We start from the raw sequence: 22,535 nt of genomic DNA, 5'->3' as shown, positions 1-22,535 counted from the left end.
TAGCATCTTCCGGTGGAAGCAGGCGCAGAAATCTTCTTTTTCTAAATTAAGAAATTAGGCGAATAGGCTAAGCAGAATGTTGGTCAGTAACTTGTGCAGCTGTTCAACATTCATGTGTTTGCCTCGGGATATTTGGGTCAGGTGATTTTTGACTAGTAAAAATGTATAGGTAACATTATAACTAAACTCATGTACACTTTATTACATAATAAAAACACTTGTAAATTGTATTTTTATCAGTGAGTTATCAGTCACAACATTCTATTTTACAACATGCCTTCTATTTTTGTGTGTGATTTTTGTGATGTACTGCTTGCTTTCTTTGGTAGGATAAGTTTATGGTTTAGATCCCTTATTTTTCTTTCTTGGATACAGAATTATTGCATTTTAAGTATACAGTAGGTAACTTCCTTTAAATAGAAAAACAGTGATTTCTTCCATGAGAAATCTTCCCTTTCTTGTGGTGTGGGATTACATGGTATAGATAGTGAGCCTTATGTCAGTAGACATTAAAATCATGGAAATTCATAGTGTATCCCATGTAACACTGAAGACTGTGAGTAGATTTGAAGAAGACATGCCTGTTGTGGTTATCACTTATGCAATCACAGACGGTCCTTATGACACGTTAGTATCAGCTTTTAACTATGCTAGGGAGGTTAGTTTTTCACATTTGTACCCTTTTATTTCAAAATAACACATTTGTGTAGCAAAAGAAAAGCATTTATTGGCAGACCAGTCCGTTTCAGAAATGTTAACAACGAATGTCCAATTTTTGTAATGCATTAATATAGGTGTCAAAACCACTATATGATTAAGGCAGATGCACATATGGTGAATAGCACTCTTGGAAATGTTGGACATTTTGCTTGGACACTAGCACTGCGTTATGCAGAGTGACAGGAGTGAGGTGAGCTGGGCTGGGACTCCTCCTTGCATTCTTCTCTGCATTCCTCTTGCAGGGATCAGGCAGGAACCTCGCCGCAAACCCATAAGCAAGACTCACATCCCCGTCCTCAACTCTCTCGTCTTTTCCCTTCTATGACTCTCTGAGCAACATATAAACAGCTGCATGTACAATATGAAAACCCCTTAAGAAAGTTAAACAGCCTTATTAAGTATATTTTACATGGCTTGCGTCAGAGTGCCATTTACCTATCAGTTTGGCATTGCTTTGATATTTACTGTGCCAAAGAAAACTTCAGCCAGCAGAGGTCAAAGCGGAGCTTTCTTCTGCACTACTAACATTAGAAAAAGCTTAAAAGAGGGGGGATCGGGATGGGGAATACGTGTAAATCTATGGCTGATTCATATCAATGTATGACAAAACCCACTGAAATGTTGTGAAGTAATTAGCCTCCAACTAATAAAAAAAAAAAAAAAGAGAGAAAAAAAAATATTTCTAGTATCAGAAAAATATCTCTTTTATTCAGTATTTTGAAATTACCATTGATCTGCTACTAAATATACTAAACTACATGCACAAGATATATAAAATTGTTTTTTGATATATTTGAATCAAACTTCTAAAAAAAAAAAGGAAAAAGCTTAAAAGAATTATTCTGTCAGGTAGTTAAGAATTTATTAACAGGCCACTTTCGGGTAAAATGCAGGGGTTCTCAGTCTCAAACTTAAACTTGAGGTTGAGAGTGCAGACCTAGTTGAACTTCAGTAGAGTGTTTTGCATTTCTATGTTCCCTCTCTGAATGGGGATGATGCCAGCTGTCTAGATAAAACGGAAAGAGTTAAGTGTTAGTTGCTCTTAACTTGTGTCCAACTCTCTGCAACCCCATGGACTGTAGCCCACCAGTCTTCTCTGTCCATGAAATTCTCCAGGCAAGAATATTGGAGTGGTTGCTATTTCCTTCTCCAGTTGATCTTCCCAACCCAGGGACTGAACCTGGGTCTCCTGCATTGCAGGCAGATTCTTTACCATCTGAGTCACAAGTGAAGCCCCAGATAAAACTGAGTACTCTGCCAATCAAGTGAAATTACAGATGGAAATACTTTGGAAAGTGTAAGTAATATATAAATATAGAATCCAAACCTCAAGCATGATAGCTGTGTGAAAAGTTACTATGGCATGACTGTGAATATGCGTGTGGAGAAGCAGTGAACATGATCAGTAGGTAATACACCAGTCCTGTGTTTTTTTGTTAACGCAGTTCTGTGTTCAGTGACAAGAGAGGAAAATGTGGAGCCAGTTCAAATTAGGGGAGGAAAGCCTCAATGAGGCCTGTTGTGTAAGAAAAGAGGCTGTGAGGGACATGTTCTGGTAGGAATCCCTGCTAGAGGTTGCCAAAAATAAAACACAACCCCCCCTCAGAAACCAGTGTTTTCCTTTTCTTCTGTTGTTTAGCCAGAGTGCAAAACCACTTGAGCAGAAGCATTAGTGAGGCATTTTATGAGACCACAATCTCCCATTCAGAAAAAATAAATTACCACCAGGAGAGGAGCTGTGAGTACCTCTTTTGTATATCGGTGGGGCTATGTGCACTAAGTGATTTGTAAATGTCCACCTCACTGTCGCGTTAAGAGCTTTTCAGGGGTCCCAAGCGTTAGTCTCTTCTAGTCCTTCAAAGCCAGTGACAGAAAAGCTCTTCTGTCTTCAGTTGGTGATTGTCATAAAAAGGCAACCACGGGGTGAAGACAGTTTTTTGCTTGTCTCATCTGGCTTTGGAGTCACGTTCAGCTGTAAAATTGTGTTGTTATTGTCAGTTGAGTCTCCGTCCTGGAGATGATTTGGGCTAAGTATACATTGGTTATCCTAGAGTTTTGAGCTGGCGTGGGAGGAACTGGCTATTTAACACAATTGGGAAACCCCCTCACTTCTGGATCTTGGGATGGGGAGTGAGGATAGGGTACATCACGTTCCTACTGCGAAAGATGAATTAATTAATAAAAATTTGCTTAACAATCAGTTAAGTATGTGATTGTCATAGGCCATAGGTAGGACCACTGTGTTTATGCCTTTGTACAGTGGGAGAAATGACGCTTCGGAAGCTTATCCAACCATCCAAGCAGTCCCTGTAGCATTTGAGGGCCCTGTTACAGGGAGAATAGGCTGAGATTTTCACCAGCCATAGAAAGACCTCTTTGTGCCAATTGCTTTGAAGTTTGATAGTGAAGATGATGATAACCAGGTGGTAATTGCCTTCCCTTTGTTCAGCACTCTGCTTGGAGCCCTGTGCGTGTTATCTTTAGTTCCTTCAACAACCTCATCAGTTTTACAGATAAGGAAACTAAGGAGATGTGGGAGGTCAAACCACCTGCTCTCAGCCAGCAGTTTGTTTACTGATCCCTCCTAGCCTGTGGGACTCCTCTCTCTCTCCACTCTGTCCTGATGTCTCTCAGGAGGCTTAGGGGAGAAGGCAGCCTGTCCACGTGTGAAAGAGACCAGGAGAGCTTCTGCTCTATTCAGCTGATCCAGCAAGTTTTCACTGCCTCGACGTTTTCAGGTTTGTCTTCGTAGCGAAACTGAGTATCTCATCTTTCTCACTTGTCACAATTCAGGTAAGACACTTGTCTGGGGTAGAGGATCTGATTTACATAGCTTGTCATCTTTCCAGGATGAAAAATAGAAGTTCATGAACTTTTTCTCATAGAATCCAGTATGCTATCTGGTGGGTCAATTATGACCTCTAAGTTCATGGCTGTTTCTTAGAGGGAAGGCTCTAGCCTCGGCACGTATTCTCAACCAGAGTGCTGACCTCTCAATGCCTGTGCTCTCTTCCCAGAATTTTTAAGCATTCCAGCAGCCTTTTGGCATTTTAAATGTGTTGTGTTTTGAACTTGAAGGTGACTTCTGATTTCGTCACTCCCAAGGATTTATCTGTTTGCTTTTGTTCGTCTCTGCATTCGTCCCCTGTGGCCTTGATTCTGTCCTCTTGGGTCTTTTTTGTTTCAGTGGCATCGTCAGGGTGGGCAGTGGTCATGCCCAACTCCTCCCTGGCCACCTGGCCAGGGCACTGACAATAAAGATGTTGTTTTCCCTCAGAAATCGGCTTTAGTCAGTCTGGTTTTATTATCACCATGCACTGGCAATTAAAAACAATATCTCTTAATGTTACTTCTTCTCCACAAAATCCTTCCCTTTGTCTAAAAAATTCCTGCAGTCACTGTGGCATTTTAATAATACCCATGAAAGCTTCAAATTAGTGCATTTTAATGACTTGTTTAATAAACATTGTATTCAACATGGAGTTTAATTCAGACAGCTCCCAGTTATATGGTTGGTCCTCAGCACATAGTACGTAAGTTGGTTCTGAGAGTAAAATCAAAGATTTGGCATTGTGCAAGCTAATCTTGGGTCCAGTTTGTGTGTCCAATCTCTGTAGTACTATTTAATAGCTCATTTAAACAGTTGATTTGGAATCAGCAATGATAGGAGAGTGGTGGTAAAAAAAAAAACAACAACAACGAAACACCAAGAATCAAAACTTAGGTTACTTTAATTCTGTCACTCTGTGTGACTACTTGGAGTTCTTGTGTTTAAAATGTAAAGGAGTGAAGCAGCGTGAGTGTTACGAATCTTAATATTGTTTCATAAGGGAAAATTTTATATTTGAGATAGTTTATTGCATTTGAATATCTTTCAAGTTGAAACTTGTCTCAGAACTAAAACACAAGTGAGGAAAAGTTATTACTGGCACAGTTTAGTAGTTGCCTTCATTGTATCTTTGGAAGATATTTAAAAATTTTATTGTGCCGTTTGCACTTTTTTTTCCCTGAAATGATTATATATTTGTAGTTCAATAAGGTAATATTTTCACTGCATTTCCTGCCATTATTATGCATTAAAAAAACTATTACTGAAAATTTTGTTGTGTAGGGGAGGGCATTTTTTTTGTTGTGCCATCTGGCATGCAGGATCTTCGTTCCCCAACCAGGCACTGGACCTGGGCCCCCTGCAGTGGAAGGGCAAAGTCCCAACCACTGGACCAGCGGGGAGGTCCTGTGGAGGGGTGTAGTAATGACCTGGCGTAGGAATCAAATTCACTAGGTATACCGCTGCTAGGATCACCCTAGATGTTGCTCTGATATCTTCCCATCTTACATTATTGGCTAAATTGAGAATCGAGGTTATAGAGAAGCTTTTAACTAGCAGACCCTGAGTTAACTTTTGTGGAGCTCTTCGTGTGATCTCTACTCTTTGCCCTGTGGTTCCAGCACCTTTTCTCTAGATTATGATGATAGTTTTCTAACTGCAGTCCGTGTTTCTAGGTTCCCTTTACCTGTCTGCATCCTCCCAGCTCGCCCACCATCTCCCACTGCTCTCAAGGTGAAGTTGCTAAAATACAGACTTGAGCGTGTCATTTTCTGTTTAGAATCCTTCACTAGCTCCACGTAATTTCTCCCACCTTTCCGGGTCTGGCTCCCATGTTCCTCTCTGGCCTTCCTCTTGCCCGACAGTCTCAGGCCGCTCCCTGCACACACCTTGGTTTTCTGCCTTTGCACGCCTTCATCCGCTCAGCGTTTCCTTTTCTCTGCACTCCTCTGCTCCCTGCAAAACCCTGCATACCTCCTGTTTTTCTTGGCTTCTGGGTCAGTTACCCCCGTCCTGCGTGCGCCGTAAGGACCCGCATCCACCCTGTCACAGTACTTACTGCTCCATGTTGTCATCACTGGCGTATATGTATTATCTTTAATTTCCCCTGCTAGACCATAGGCTCCAGGCACCTAGCTCTGTATCTGGTGCAAACTGGGTGCTCGCAATAAATACTGCATGAGTAGATAGACCTAATCTATCCAGCCACAGAATCCAGCCAGCTGGGTTACAGTTTATACAAAAGGGTCTGTGATCTGAGCGTTTTCTAACTTTGTCTCCAACCTAGCTGGTCATTAGAACCACCTGGGGTGGGTTGAGGCTTGATACATAATTTCCTGGGCACTGAGGCCACTTGAATTAGAATCTCTGGCAGGTGGTACCTGGGAATCTGTATTAAACTCCATTGGTATAGATAACTTTTTTACCCCCCGCTGGAAAGCTTTTTATGAAAATCATGATTAATATTGCTATTGCTTTCTCTTTATCCATTAGCTTGCCACTGCATCCACAAAATAAATTTTAGTCATCTCACAGAGTTTCTTGTGTATAAGAATATAAAATTTGTGCATCCTTCTGTAGTTTATAGAGGGCTCCTATTAACATCTCACTTAATCCTCAACAATTCTAGGAGGTAGGAAGGTGGGTCAGATTTTCATTTTAAAGATGAGGAAACTGGAGCTCAGAGATGTTAAGCAACTTGCTCAGGGTCATGTTTTTTTAAAGGTATTTATGTAACTAGATTTCTAGGGTTCCCAATCACAGGAGCATTTTCACAATTTAGAACTGATGGGGTTTCTTCTCAGGTTGTTTCCTAGAAAATAGGCAAAGTGAATTCGCAAGTTCTTGCAAAAAGAGCAGAGCCAGTGACTTAGAGTCTTGAAAAGAAATGACTCACTATGAAATTTTAATCTCATTTTGACTAATTTTATAAAACTTAGAATGGGATTATAGCATCTTTGTGTAATCTTTCCTTAGAAAGTATGGTAATGAATTCAAGAAAATAAAGTATTCGAAGTCATTTGGGATATGCTTTTATCACTGATAAGATTTAATGTACAGGTTAAGAGAGCCATTTTGGACAAAAGTTTTACTTTAAGTTTTTGTAATAGTTTCAACTCCTTTTTATTCACCATTTCCCCCTAAAAAGTCTGTGCACATTTGTTTCTCCACTTTTTTTTTTTTCTGAGAAGAGTCTGGAGAGTCTCAGTAGTGTTTACATTTCTGTGATTTTGATTAATTTCCCCCTCCCTTTCCCCTTCCTCTCCTAGCTCCTGGCATTTACTGTCCCCTGTTGTACGGCTGATGTCTATGGAAACTGGGTGTCTACAGAAATGCCCCCTCTCCCCAAATCTGCATCCTTGTTCCTGGTACCCTATTTAGGTTCTAGTCAAGGACAGCTGTTCATGATGAGCTTTGGCACAAATGGAGGCATCTCTCTCGGTGTGTCTGACGCTGAGCCTGTTACTTCCTTATTCCACCCCCAAACAGCTCCTGCTCCTGCCTTAGTCATTAGTTCTTTAAACTTTTAGTTTTGTGTTGAAGGATAACTGGGTAACAGTGTTGTGATGGTTTCCGGTAGACAGCCAAGGGGCTCAGCCATACACGGATCCATTCTCCTCCAAAGTCGCCTGCTCTCCACATGACATTGACCAGCGTGCCCTGCTCTCTACAGCAGGTCCTTGTGGGTTATTCTTTCTAAATATAGCAGTGTGTGCATGACCTTCTCAGAGTCCCTAACTCTCCCTTCCCCCGTCCTTCCTCTGGCAGCCCTAACTTCATTCTCCGTCTGTGAGTCTGTTTCTATTCTGTAAGCAAGTTTATTTGTGTCATTTGTTTTTAGATTCCTCATATAAGGGCTGTCATACGAGATTTCTCCTGCTCTGACTGACCGACTTCACTCAGGATGACAACCTCTAGGCCCATCCATGTTGCTGCACGTCTGCCTTAGTTGTCAGGCCCCTCCTTTAACCCAGAACTCTGAGAGTTTGTTTTACTTCTCCCTCTTCTGTGCCCCCTAGGGTGGCTGGACCTTTGGAACAGGCCTTCATTCTGTCCCATCTTCTCCACGTTGCCATCGCTGCTGGTCAGAATCTGATCACACCTGATCTGGCTTACTCCCTCACTTCCTGCCTTTGATTCGGCTTCCTGAACACTCACTTCATGAGTGGGCACTGGAATGGTGGTTTCCTCCTTAGTTAGGATCTTCAGTAGTTCTGCATTCCTATGTGAAAAAAGTTCAAGGTTCTCAGTCCACGATGCAAGTCTTTCAGGCACTTGAGCAGCCTCTGCAGCCTCATCCTTGGGTGCTGCCTCTCCATCTTCCAGAGCTCCCGATCTCCAAGCTTGTGCTCCTGTCTGAAAGCTCGCTGAACACATCCCACCGACCCTTGCCTTTCTGCCTCGGCTCTGTCATCTCTGTGCCAACTTCTTTTTGCAACTGGCCCTCATGACCAACGTCCCTCTCTCCTTTGCCTGGCTAACTAATGCTCTTGAAGATGTCTTTAAAGGTACGATCTCCTTTAGGAAACCTTTTATACCCTTCTCTATTAGCTAGAATATAATTGAGGTGACTTTAGAGAGACTTAAATAAGACAGGGAGTTTCTCTTACATGTGCAAAAGTCTCGCTCGATGAAGTTATCCAGGGACTGTGTTCCTTCTTTCCTGTTGCTCCCCCAACCATAGGGCATTATCTTTATTGGACTGAGTGTAGTTGGCTCACCTCCACACACCTGCAACTAGCTGGCAAGAACAGGAAAAGAGGGTGTGGAGGCTCCACTCCTTCCTTTGAAGAGCCTGACTCAGTCCCTGTATGCAGTGCTCCTGTTCATATCCTGCCAGTCAGAACTTCATCATATGCCCACACTGAACTTCAGGGGAGGCTGGGCAGCAGAATTCTTGGCTCAGTACTGAAAAGGATGATGGGAGCCACACATGTAACTTAAAATTTTCTAATAACCATATTGAAAAATAGAAAGCAAGTGAAATTAACCCAGTTATTTAACCCAGTATATTTAAAGTATCATTTCAATGTGTAGAATTAGCCACATTTCAAGTATTTAATAACCATGTGTAGTAGTGGCTACCATCTTGCACCATATAGCTTTAGCTTGTTAACCATTTGCACAGCTAAAATGGAAGGAGTCTCAGTTCAGTTCAGTCGCTCAGTCATGTCTGACTCTTTGTGACTGCGTGGACTATAGCACACCAGGCTTCCCTGTCCATCACCAATTCCCGGAGCTTGCTCAAACTCCTGTCCATCGAGTTGGTGATGCCACCCAACCATCTCATCCTCTGTCGTCTCCTTCTCCTCCTGCCTTCAATTTTTCCCAGCATCAGGGTCTTTTCCAATGAGTCAGTTCTTTCCATCAGGTGGCCAAAGTATTGGAGTTTCAGCTTCAATAAAGCTGCATTCATGTTTCAAAAAGTGGAAGGATTCCATCACTGAAATAAAGGGGAGAATGGATTTTTGGGGTCATCTGGCAGTCTGTCATCTCTCTTCTAACCAGTTTCTGCTCTGCTGTCCTAATTTAGTCCTACTACTTGGTATTGCCTGTGACATATTAGGCATGTAATCTCTTTTAGTTTATCATTCTCATTGGTTTGAGCATTTTAAGGGCAAAGATTGAATCATCTTTTTTCTAGATCTTAGTATTTGGCACATTTAAATTATTGTAAATGTTAGTTAAGTGAACCAATGAAGTGATTGGGAATTTCATTACATTTTTCAATTGTCTTAACTATTATCCTCATTCATATGGGTAGTTCTCTTTCTTGTGCATCAAAAGTTATATTGTCCTCAGGGAGGTGGATTTACCTTGATTTTATCTGACAGATTTGCTGTGAATACACATCCAGCAATGCTTTAGGTTGAGGGCCACATGCTGATAATATGGCAGGTTCTCTGGTTCCATGAATTATGTTTTAGAAAATTGTGTCCGGAAAACTCTTGTTTTCCCTGAAATAGTGAGGTACCTCTGTACTGTTACCCAGATGGAACTGTTTGCATGGAAACCCGTACATTGAGAGTTCCTGTTCAGTCTTTGGGGAGAGAGACCATTTCCAGGAAATCCTATTAAAAATCTATTGCAGCTGGAAGACAGATATTTTACATATGAAACACAGTATTACCAGAAGTCAACAAGCCATCCAAATCTACCAGTGATTCCTAGAATTTTAAATGAAACATGAACGTAGCTTCTCATTAAATGAAGTAGGGGACTGAATGTTCCCTAAACTCCTTCAATTCTAGATGTAAACGGCTGTTCTCCTCTTGCACAGGCCTGTCTTGCATCCCTCGGAGTCAGGGGGCTGCAGGAATGCCTTTCCTGGGCTAATCCTTGATGTCAGAGCCCTTCTCCTTGGAGAAGGGAAGATAATGGGGGCCAGAATAAATGGACAGGACCACATCTCCCCCTCTTATTTTTCATCAACAGCTTCCCTTGTCCCTCACCCTATCTTTCTATTCCCCCTGCAAACAGAAACTTCTCCTCCTCATCTCAGGAGTGGCTCTTGGGTGGAGTTTTATAAGTTAGTTATCCTTTGGGGGAAGAATCTCATTTCAATCAGGCTGTTAATCATCCTTGAGGAAAATAATATTTGTAGCAGCAATAATCACCACCACCACCACAATAGTGGCTTTATAGTGCATGCATGTGCCAGGCTTCTAAGGGCTTTATGTGTGTTACTCACTTCTGTCTTATGAAACAGGCATTGTTATGGTCCCCATTTTATAGATGGGGAAACAGAAGCTTAGACTAAGTAACTTGCTTGGGGTTACAAGCTAATAAATTGCTAAACTGGATTGACACTCATCTCTGAATCTAAATTTTGGGCTTTTAGCCATTATATGGTCCTGCCTCCAAAATATCACTTCCATAGCTTTTTTCCTGTTTGATAGATGATATGTTCTTGGTGGTGGCGGGGCTGGTTAGTGGGCTGGAGAGGGAGAGGGGCCCAGGAGTACCTGACCTGGAATTGAAGGGGTTGAGGAGGGTTTGGATGAGGCTTTTCAGAACAAGGATGATTTGGTTGGTAGAGCAAAGAAGAGCCAGCAATATCACTCACACTCTGTGTGCTGGAAGCTCTTTCACTGCGACCCTCTTTATGATTGGGGAGCTATTGCTGTCAGGCAGTTCAGTCCTCTTGTTTTATTGATCAGGAAACTGGAGCTCAGAGGCTTGAAACTGCTTGCCCGGGGGCGTGCTCCTAGTGAGTAAAATGAAGTGTGGACTGCATACTTGAACCTGCTCTTCTGAGTGAATTTCATTAATATTTTGTAACCAACTCTTTTTTTGTTGTTATACTCTTTTATTGAGATATAAAGGACATATAGCATTAGTTTCAGATGTGCAGCATAATAATTCAGTATTTGTAGGTACTGTGAAATACTACCATAAGTCTGGTTAACATTGATCACCACAGGTAGTTACAATTTTATTTGAGAACTCTTCAGATTTACTTTCCTAGCAACTTGTGGGTGATGAGGCAGTGGGAGGGAGGGAGGTTAGTGGGGGCAAATGGATGAAGGGGGTCAAAAGGTACAAACTCCAGTTATAAAATAAATAAATCCTGGGCATGTAATGTGCATCAGGGTGACTATAGTAACCAACTCTTGTTTGTTATTTCTATTGTATGTTTCAGTATCAGAAGAGAGTGTGTGCTTGCTTGGAGAATAATAGCAGGGTGATGAAGAAATTGGGTCGGAATCTGTTTCTGTTGGACACCTTGGTGTCTAACACGTGGGGTGGGTGGTAGTAGGCAGGTGGACCGTGGGTCAGCCCCTTCCATCCCCCTGCAGTAAAGGAAAGGGACCCAGACACAGATGTGGGTCCCTGCTGTAGCCCCCACACAGGTTCTGTATCTCACAGGAGTTGGGAATGTTCTGGCTTCCATGGCTCCATGAATATGGGTGGGGATAAGGGTCCCTTCACCAGGATTATAGCAGGAGGAAGTACGTTTTTGGAATTGTAAATGGGAACTTTGATTGTCCCATGGAAACATGGGTGAACATGATGCTTAGGACAATACTCACAGATTAGTATTGGAGGTATTAATAAAAAGGCTTTTGTGGGCTGATCTGGATATTTAACCCCCTTGGCGTGTAGGAGCTGCAGATAACCCATTTACCAGTGTTGGAATCTGGCCCATTCATAACCTGAGAGATGTGTCCTAATTGAAATTACCTGTGTATGAAGGTTTCTGATCTGTCCAAATGAAAAGCTTGTCTGTGTAAAGGTTACTTGATAATTAATGTGTGGAGGAGTTACTAGACACTCTGAACCTCTACAGCTCGGGGAGACCACAACAGTTTTGAAAGACAAACACTACAATTAGGCCTCCTATGTTTAGGAGAGTTAGAGGGGATTTAGCCGGGAGCTCAGCCCTGGCCTAACCACACACGTGGGGCGTGGTCAGTCTACTGGATTGGGTTGGCCCTAAGAGGAGGATGGACAGTGCTGTTATGGCCCAGATAATGAGAGCAGGATGAGATGTTCGTGGTTGTAATTCCCAGCTCTACCGTTTTTTAGCTGATGATGTTGAGCCCTCAGTCTGTTTTCTCATCCGTGAAATGAGAGTAACAACACTTTATGGCCAGTGGTGCAGAATAAGTGATGAACATATGTTAGGAGGCAACTCCAGCTTTCCTCTGTATAAGAATGAAGGGAAAGTAGTTGTACTACAAGAAGGGGGCTTGTCTTGAGACCACAGAGTTTTAATTAGGTTGTGTTATTTGGGGAAAGCTGGTGGAGCTCATGGGGGATGTGGAAGGTCTCACCCGGGCTGGCCTTGTTGTGGTCATTGTGTGAAATGCTTGAAGTGGAGTTTGGTGGACAGCAACCTTGTGTTTAAGAACAGCTTGTTCCACTGTAACATGTACATGAACCGTTCTTCATTTTTTACTTTTGATATTGTTAATATGTTGGATATCCTTCACAATTTACCATTTTCAGTGACTGCATAAAATTCTCTATCATATTATTCCCAATGTGGAACTTTTAGGTTATTCCCAATATCTTGCTCATAATGCATGAAGCACATCAGAATTGATGGCTCGATTCCTACAAGAGAAGAGGCAGTTTTATGTTTCAACCATGGCTATAGATTGAAAATCAGTATGAGAATCTTGTGCGATAACTCTTGTGGGCTGCGACTTTCCATGCTCCACTGTACTGAAGTCTGCCATTGGCATCTTGAGCCTCTGAGACCTGGAAACTTACCCTGCTCACCTTGGTTTCCTTACCATCAGCACAGAGTAGGTGTTTGTTAAAAATTTGTGGAAGTGAAAGGAGGATGGAAGTTTTTGTGCACAGAGAGAGGTGAGAACCTCTCATCCATGTTTTCTTTTATGCTGTTGCACTATTTTGAACTTTTTTTAGGGAATGGGCATAAAAATGATATGATCTCTTCATGTAAGAAGCTTGTCATTTAATTGAAGAGAACAGTAGCAGAGAAGAGAAATTAGGGAATTGAGTAAAACATCAACTGAGAGTCTGGCGAGGAGTTCAGAACTAGAAGAGAATCCTTATTGCTGGAGGAATCAGTGGTGTAATGGAGCAGGTAGAATTAGTTGGGTTAGATTTTATCCGCCTAGGGCAGTCGAGAGGGTAGGGATGAGTGCTTTAGGCAGGAGGGGTCAGCTCAGGGGCGGGGCTGAGTGTGGACCCTGAGCAAGAGAGCGTGCAAATCTGGGGGTACAGGAGGATAGAGCATTTGATAGCCAGGTGGGGTGGGGCCACGTTAAGGAGAGTCGGAAGTCAAACAATTTGAGAGACCTAGTGAGCAATAAAGAGTCTTTGTAGGTTCATGAGTGACATGAGGAAAGTGGTTGAACTGGAAATTCCAAGGTGGTGTCAGGACTATGTCTCAGGGCAGGTCACTTAGAAGTACACAAATCCTCGGTGATGGCAGTTTATGTACCTGGAGTCCTTAGACGCGCCAGTGACTCTCCCTTCACCCTTGCGTGGCCAGGATTGGGCAGTGACTGGTGTCCTCATTCTGCAGATAGGGAGATGGAGCTCCCAGGTTGACCCCTCCCAGTCACACAGTTGGAGATGACAATGGTTGGAACCCTCCTGGCCCACTGGTTTTCCAGTGATGCCTCAGAGTATGCAGGACATGCCTTCCAGAAACTCAGGTCTTTGAAGGGCAAACTGATCCTTGGAAAGAAAGATGGCGTCAGTGCATGACTGATGTGAACCAAGTGCTTTAGGTATATTCGATTTCATCACACTCAGTCTGCTAACTGTTGGCATCATTAGCTACCTCTTACAGATAAGGCAGTCGAGGCTTGAATTAAGTAACCTGCCCCCAGTCACGCGTCTAGGTAGAGACGGATTGGGAACTCTAATCCAGGTCTGTGTGCCTCTTTTCTGCCCTGGTTCTTTCTGCAACCTGACACTTGGACACACTGCAGTTACTTCTATTTCCTGCTTTGTTCAGGAACGTGATGGGGTTGATTTTTTTTTTTCTTCAGGTTCTATATATACAAAACTAAATTATTTTGGAATGAGTTTAACTGAAGCAGGTGTCTTGACTTGAAACTTGTATTTTTTGGAGGTAAGTGTGTATAGTAAGAGTAAATGTTAGAAATTTAGGGAAGTTTATCGGGAGAAACAATTTTGGTCTCTTTTTGGCTTTTAGGGATTTATTCTTACACTTCTTGTAAGCCACCCCGTAGGTTTCGGAGTGGAGACTCCACGATCATCACGTATGGAGTGAGGAGAGCTCTGCTTGCGTCTCTGGTCTCAGCTCCTGTCCCCTTGTCCTCCGTCAGCACGCAGCTCCAAAGAAGGGACTTCAGGCCCTGGGCAGATCAGCTCACTCCTGTCCTCAGCACACGGGCTGGAATGGGTCTGCTCCCCAGCCCCCTGTCCTTCCCTGCTGTCTCCTTCACTTGCATTCACCTCCGAGACTCAGCATGCCCAGCTCCTGGGCTGGGTTTGATGCTCCTGCCCTGTCTTACCCTGGTCAGGCACCCCTGCCCGGATTTTCCAGAAAGATAGCATAGGGGCGGAAGTGAACCTGTGGTGTTTGGGTTGGGGGTTGGGAAGTGTACCTGTGGTGTTTGGATTGGGAGAGGTGGGGCCGCGCACTGGCCGCCCTCATAGAATGGCCCGCTGGTGATGGGAAGTTATAGGAATTAGGCTGGAGAGTGCCTCAGCCACAGATCTTGGTGATAACAGAAACAGATATTTTGCTGCCTGAACATGATCCTAACTGTCCCTCCGGCATTCCTTTGCATAAGCTCTCTAGCCACGTACCTGCCGATGCGTGTGTGTGTGCACATGTGCACACGCGCTCAGTTGTGTCCAGCTCTTTGTGACTCCATGGACCGTAGCCTGCCAGGCTCTTCCGTCCGTGGGACTCTCCAGGCAAGAATAGGAGTGGGCTGCCATTTCCTTCGACAGGTGCAGAAGGGGGACCCTTCTTCTCTTGGCAGTGGGGAGCCACAGGGAGGTTTGAGTAGGTTAGGGGAGCTGAGCAGTATTTGAACAAGCGGGCTCTTTTGCTCACCGGCCACACGGACTGGAGGGAGCTGGGGCTAAAAGCAGGGAAACCAGATGGGAGATTAGTGTCCGTGTGCAGTAAACACAGAACTGAAGTCCGGAATTTTCCGTGAGTCATGAGCAGCTCAGGGATCAGAACGCGCTGACCCTGGGCGCGTCAGCCCTTCCTGCCTCAGGTGTCCATGGCGGGGTGACTGTGCCAGCCGGCTCGGGGAAACCTGGTCAGGATGAACTCATCAACATTTCTGGTCCTGACTCAGGTTAATCATGGTGTCATTTTGAGCTTGTTGTTTTGGATACTTTTCTAGCCACCATTAGCACTTCTTTTTCTGAGATGAAAAGTTGAGGTGCGAGAAAACAGTGTTCACAGTAATCCAAGCACCTGCCTGCTTTGAGGGGAGAAGATTTCACCTCAGACTGCGTTCCTCTGCTCTCTGGCACAGTCTGGGCCAGGAATGAGGCAACGGGAAGGGTTGATTGAATGCTGCTGTAAAAGCAGTCTGCAGAGGAAACCACCTCTCTGGATTAGGGGCAGAGTCCACACAGCGGCCTATTCACTTCCATGTTAATCGTGACCGTTTAAGTGAACTTGGACAGTGTCTAGAAAATAAGGGAAAATGCTCTCAACAAAGCTCTTTTCATGGATGGCTCTTACGACGTGCTCAGTTCTACAGCTCTTAGACAAAAGTCCATATTTTTTTCCCGAGTCTTGTCATGCTTCCAGCAGCAACTCAGAATACGGCCTCTTAGGCCAACACATTTAACCCCCGTGGGGAGCTTTACTAAAACTACAACTTTTTGTTGATTGCTAATGATTCTTAACCTGTTTAATACTGCATTTCTATCTTAAGGGATCTTTGCTAGAAATCCTAACATTGGCGTTGAATGTCACAGAGGCTCTCAGACGTTATCTCATTTTGTCTCTACAGGTCCATGCAGGATAACTTCTGCTATCTTGGTGTGCTTTTCAGTGGGGTTTGTAAGAAAAGAGTTAAGATTGCTCTGTCTTGGCCTCAACAGCTTACAGAGTTCCATTGTCCTTGTATTTGAGTAGCTCATAGTGTTTTATACACATTAATTCATTAATCTTCACAGAAGTCCTATGTGTAGGTGGTGGAAAATATTTTCCCTGCTGCAGTATTTACACGCTGAGAAACTGAGTCATGAGCAGAGGCGAGGCGGGGCCCGTGGAGGGGCCCAGGGCTGCCCTGGGCTTAGTCTCCCCTTCTTCCCTGACCGTTAGAAAACCCGAACTCATTTTCCTTCGGAAAATAATTATGATTTCCAAGGAAAATAGCCCTGTCGACCACACTGTCTGAAGAACAGAACTGTGAAAGGGAAGGCTTGGGGGCGATTTATCACAAAATGGTGGATGTGGTTTCATTTTCTCCTATCGCTGGCAGGTATTTTGGTTGTAGCTGCAACCCAGACGGTCAACACGGTGGTGTGTTTTTGTGTCTGAAACCACTCTTTGGATATACTCATGTCATTCCTTTGATGCCTTTCCAAGTGTTAGAAAAAGAAGGTGCTATTTGCCGTTCACAGCTTAGGCTGTGCCATAGGTGGCAGAAAAGGCCACCCCTTTTTAGGTTTCTACCTACTCAAGGGCAGGGAACTGTCCCTCCTCTTCCTCCTTTTAATCTTTTTTTTAATTTTATTTATTTATTTATTTTTTATTAGTTGGAGGCTAATTACTTCACAACATTTCAGTGGGTTTTGTCATACATTGATATGAATCAGCCATAGAGTTACACGTATTCCCCATCCCGATCCCCCCTCCCACCTCCCTCTCCACCCGATTCCTCTGGGTCTTCCCAGTGCACCAGGCCCGAGCACTTGTCTCATGCATCCAGCCTGGGCTGGTGATCTGTTTCACCATAGATAGTATACATGCTGTTCTTTTGAAACATCCCACCCTCACCTTCTCCCACAGAGTTCAAAAGTCTGTTCTGTACTTCTGTGTCTCTTTTTCTGTTTTGCATATAGGGTTATCGTTACCATCTTTCTAAATTCCATATATATGTGTTATGTTCATCGCAGCACTGTTTATAATAGCCAGGACATGGAAGCAACCTAGATGCCCATCAGCAGATGAATGGATAAGGAAGCTGTGGTACATATACACAATGGAATATTACTCAGCTGTTAAAAAGAATTCATTTGAATCAGTCCTAATGAGATGGATGAAACTGGAGCCCATTTTACAGAGTGAAGTAAGCCAGAAAGATAAAGAACATTACAGCATCCTTTTAATCTTTTATCTTCTCACTAGTGCTTTGATGAGAGTAAATCAGTAAAAGGACTTGGTGAGCAGAGTGAACTGCATTCTGTGTCTCAGTGTCTGTGTGACAGCTCTGTACGTGTGGGCATCTCAAACTTATGTACAAAACTGAAGTCCTGGTTTCCTTTCCCAAATCTGCGCTATTTACCACACTCCCCATCTCTGTTAATGGCAAGTGCATCCTTGGTTCATTCCTCCAACTTTTGAGACACCGTCTTTATCTTATGTCTCGCTTTCAACTTGCCAGGAAATCTTATTGGCTTTATCTTCAGAATGTGTTCAGAATCCAGTGACTGCTCATCACCCTCCTTGCCACCACCCTGTTCTTGCACTCCATCATCTCTTGCCTGGATTATTGCAATGGCCTCCAAAAAAGTCTCCTGCCCTGCTCTTGGTCCCTTTGTTGACGTGCACAATAGTAGTTGGAATGATACTTTTAGTGTATATGCCAGATCATGTCATTCCTTAGCATGGAATCCTCAAATGAATCCTTTCATACTCTGAGAAACCAAAGCCCACACGTGACTTTATGTGTAAAGTCTTACGTGATCAGGCCTTCCGTTTTTCTCTGCACCCCCCTTTTTTTAAGTGCATGTGTATGATTTTACTACATAGTTTTGTGCGATAAAAGTACAGACTTGACTTGTTCACAGGCTCTTAAATGTAGTTATAAAGAGCTTCTTAGGAAGCTCCAGCCTTCTGTCTGCAGAGCGATAACCTGCTCAAGGTAGTTTTGGGAGGAGGCAGAAGACTTGGGCTTCCCTGGTGGCTCAGCCAGTAAAGCATCTGCCCGCGATGCGGGAGACCTGGGTTTGATCCCTGGGTCGGGAAGATCCCCTGGAGAAGGAAATGGCAACCCACTCCAATATTCTTGCCCGCCTGGAAAATCCCATGGATGGAGGAGCCTGGTAGGCTACAGTCCACGGGGACGCAAAGTCAGACATGACTGAGCGACTTCACTTTCCTTTGCCTGCAGAAGACTTAAGCAGTTTTCAGTATTTTTTTTTTTCTCATTGCCCCAGGGGGTATTGAAGGTTCAGAGGATATAGGAGTCTGTAAATATTTAGTTGTGGGTGATGCAGTGAGTCTAGGAAGGGGGGTAGCTCTTGTAGTTAGTGGTGTAGCTCTGGGTCTCCCATCTCTTCTGGGAGGCGGTGAGGCTTCTGTGATTGGTTCAGCAAATGTGATGGATGAGGCAGGTTTGGAAAATTTCTCAACACTTAATGGTTAATTGGTACAACTCTACTGGTGGGTGGGTTTCTTGGAGATTCTTTTTTTAAAAAATTTTATTTATTTGTTTTGCTTGCATGAAATTTTTACTATATATCAGACTTCTACTAAATATCAGACAACATAGGTGGTAGAAACATTACAAATTAAGCCTCTCTTTCAGGAGTCATTCTTTATTGTATGACATAGAAACCACATGAGAGAAATCCTGTAAGTAAAATGAGTATCAGGAAATTTCTGTCAGGGTAACCATCATAAATCAGAAATTCCTCTTAGTATCCTGAGCATTCAGAAACTTTTTAAATACCAGTTTAGAGCACACTCTGAAAGGGGATGATCACGAAGATTGCAACATGTGTGGAAGGCTTTATCAAGAAGTGATGTTTTGGTGAATGTCAGATTAGTGATATAAAGTATAGAACCTTTAAAAAATATTTGAAATATGTGAAAGCTTTTTAATAAAAATTCTCAGTGAATCTGTACTGAGGGCAACATTTACATTAGAAGTCATGTTGCAGAAATCTGATTACAAGGTTGTTTTTCTTTTGAAGTAACCTATGCATGTCTAGGTATAATGAAGCTTTTTAAAAAGCACAAATAAATTGAATAATGTGACATTAAATACACAGTGAAGAGTGCTTTCATCTGTAGGACTTATGTGTGAATGTCAGTGTGTTACAGAACACAGACTGTGGATGTTTCATGTGCCTGTGAACCCATCCATAATTGTATGTAATGAAATATGTAGCCTTATTTAGTTCAGTAACTTTTATGTATATGAAGATACTTCTCATTAAGTCTCAGTAGGGACTCCAGTCGTTAATAGACCATGTATTTAAGTGTAATATTTTTAAAAAATTGTAATGTGTATTTTCCTCCTGTTTCTGAAAAGATATGGATTTTACTGAATTAATCCTTCAGAAAGAAGCTAAAAATATTTTTGTAAAATTTGTAACTCTCTCACGGTCAGCCAAATTTTACATTAGTGAAAGTCACTCAGTTGTGTCCGACTCTTTGCAACCCCATGGACTATACAGTCCGTGGAATTCTCCAGACCAGAATACTGGAGTGGGTAGCCTTTCCCTTCTCCAGGGGATCTTCCCAACCCAGGGATAGAACCCAGGTCTCTTGCATTGAAGAGGATTCTTTACCAGCTAAGCCACAAGGGAAGTCCAAGAATACTGGAGTGGGTAGCCTATCCCTTCTCCAGCGGATCTTCCCAACCTAGGAGTCAAACCGGGGTCTCCTGCATTGCAGGTGGATTCTTTACCAACTGATCTATCAGGGAATTTTACATTAGGGATACCTTTATTTATAGGAAAAACACTTCCCAGGTGGCTTAGTGGTAAAGAATCCACCTGCCAATGCAGGAGATGTGGGTCTGGTCCCTGGGTTGGAAAGATCCCCTGGAGTAGAAAATGGCAACCCACCCCAGTATTCTTGCCTGGAGAATCCCATGGACAGAGGAGCCTGGTGGGCTACAGTTCGGGGGGGTCACAAAAGAGCTGGACACGACATAGTGACCAAAAACAATAACAACAAGGGAACACAGCAGAGGAGGCAAGAGAATAATTTAGCTGGGGAAATAAGCACTTGAAACAGTTAGCAACAAGTGCTGAGATATGATTGTTAGATTGTAGAATAAATAAAAGATCCATATATATATATATATATATGGGGCGGTCATTGGGCATAGGAGGGGAGGGAGGACCCTGCAGTTTACTGAGTACCTAATGAGTGTCAGTACTACCCTAGTAATAAGAGTTCTTCAAAATCATCTCTTCAAATATTCTCTTTTATCTCAGTCTGAAATTCCTATAAAAAGTATGTTGAGCCTTTTCATCATGTATTTCAGGTTTCTTAATATCTTTCTTATCTTTCTTCTCTAGCTTTTTGCTATACTATATTCTGTATAACCCCTTAAGATTCAAATTCTAGTTTACTGATTACATTCAAAGGCCATTTAAACTCAGTCGTCAAAGCTGAGACCAGTCAAACTCTTCAGGGCAAAGATTCTTGCTATGTCATCTCTATATTTTTCAGTTCAGTTCAGTTGGTCAGTTGTGTCTGATTCTTTGCAACCCCATGTACTGCAGCACGCCCGGCTTCCTTGTCCATCACCAACTCCTGGAGCTTGCTCAACTCATGTCCATTGTGTTGGTGATGCCATCCAACCATCTCATCCTCTGTTGTCCCCTTCTCCTCCTGCCTTCAATCTTGCCCAGCATCAGGATCTTTTCCAGTGAGTCAGTTCTTCCCATCAGGTGGCCAAAGTACTGGAGTTTCAGCTTTAGCATCAGTCCTTCCAATGAGTATTCAGGACTGATTTCCTTTTGGATTGACTGGTTTGATCTCCTTGAAGTCCAAGGGACTCTCAAGAGTCTTCTCCAACACCACAGTTCAAAAGCATCAGTTCTTTGGCATGCAGCTTTTTTTATGGTCGAGCTCTGACATTCATACATGACTACTGGAAAAACCACAGCTTTGACTAGATGGACCTTTGTCAGCAAAGTAATGTCTCAGCTTTTTAATACACTCTCTAGGTTGGTCATAGCTTTTCTTCCAAGGAGCAAGCATCTTTTAATTTCATGACTGCAGTCACCATCTGCAGTGATTTTGGAGCCCAGGAAAATAAAGTCTGTCACTGTTTCCATTGTTTCCTCATCTATTTGCCAAGAGGTGATGCCATGATCTTCATTTTTTGACTGTTGAGTTTTAAGCCAGCTTTCTCACTCTTCTCTTTCACTTTCATCAAGAGGCTTTTCAGTTCCTCTTTGCTTCCTGCCTTAAGGGTGGTGTCATCTGCATAGCTGAGGTTATTGATATTTCTCCTGGCAATCTTGATTCCAGCTTGTGCTTCATCCAGCCTGGCATTTCGCATGATGTACTCTGCATGTAAGTTAAATAAGCAGGGTGACAATATACAGCTTTGACGTTATCTTTTGCCAATTTGGAACAAGTCTGTTATTCTATGTCTGGTTCTAACTGCTGCTTCTTGACCTGCATACAGATTTCTCAGGAGGCAGGTAATGTGGTCTGGTATTCCCATCTCTTTAAGAATTTTCCACAGTTTGTTGTGAAAACACATTTGTTGCTGTATTTTTCAGTGAGTCTTAATTTGGCGACTTTTGGAGAGCTTCCTTATTTTCATGGGAGAGTTCTCAAGAAATATGCATTTGCAGTGATTCTGAAATAGGCTTCCTTCCAAGATTGTGCTTCATGGCAAATAGATGAGGAAACAATGGAAACAGTGACAGACTTTATTTTCTTGGGCTCCAGAATCACTGCAGACGATGACTGCAGTCATGAAATTAAAAGACTCTTGCTCCTTGGAAGAAAAGCTATGACAAACCTAGACAGCATATTAAAAAGCAGAGACATCACTTTGCTAACAAAGGTCCATTTAGTCAAAGCTGTGGTTTCTCCAGTAGTCATGTATAGATCTGAGAGTTGTACCATAAAGAAGGCTGGGGCTGAATAACTGATGCTTTCAAGCTGTGATTCTGGAGAAGACTCTTGAGAGTCCCTTGGACTTCAAGGAGATCAAACCAGTCAATGCTAAAGGAAATTAACCCTTAATATTCATTGGAAGGACTGATGCTGAAGCTGAAGCTCCAGTACTTTGGCCACCTGATGCGAAGAACTGACTCATTGGAAAAGACCCTGATGCTGGGCAAGATTGAGAGCAGGAGAAGGGGGTGACAGAGAATGAGATGTTTGGATGGCATCACCAACTCAATGGGCATGAGTCTGAGCAAACTGCAGGAGATGGTGAAGGACTGGGAAGCCTGGTGTGCTGCAGTCCATGGGGTTGCAAAGAGTCGGACATGACTGAGCAACTAAACAATAAACAACAAATGCTTTGAGCAGTAGAGTTCTTAGGTTATTTAACTCATCATATTGGCAGAAAGGAAGTCTGTTTTCTAAACACTTAAATGAACAAGTGCTTGTCAGCTGATCTTACAAAGG

General features: G+C 43.0%; 1 protein-coding gene across 10 annotated transcripts in view; it reads left to right on the top strand.

Annotated features, from left to right (window-relative positions):
- Positions 1 to 22,535, top strand: part of ARHGEF28 (Rho guanine nucleotide exchange factor 28) — a 323,435-nt gene that overhangs the window by 17,063 nt on the left and 283,837 nt on the right. For 5 of the 10 annotated variants that reach the window (XR_009690541.1, XR_009690540.1, XM_061129548.1 and 2 more), the window contains exon 1: positions 3,245 to 3,458. The exons of 2 other annotated variants lie outside the window; for them this stretch is intronic. Coding sequence is in view for 5 of the 8 variants with exons in the window: in XM_061129548.1 (XP_060985531.1) it covers positions 3,344 to 3,458 (115 nt within the window). In the remaining 3 variants the exon portion in view is untranslated. Of the gene's footprint in view, positions 1 to 3,243; positions 3,514 to 22,535 lie in introns of those variants that run through there. 3 more of the 10 variants (XM_061129552.1, XM_061129551.1, XM_061129549.1) reach the window with 3 other exon arrangements.

This window comes from Dama dama, chromosome 25, assembly GCF_033118175.1.
Source record: "Dama dama isolate Ldn47 chromosome 25, ASM3311817v1, whole genome shotgun sequence".
Taxonomy (NCBI): Eukaryota; Metazoa; Chordata; class Mammalia; order Artiodactyla; family Cervidae; genus Dama; species Dama dama.
The sequence above is the reverse complement of the archived record's forward strand: the minus strand, read 5'-3'. Positions and strand labels throughout refer to the sequence as shown.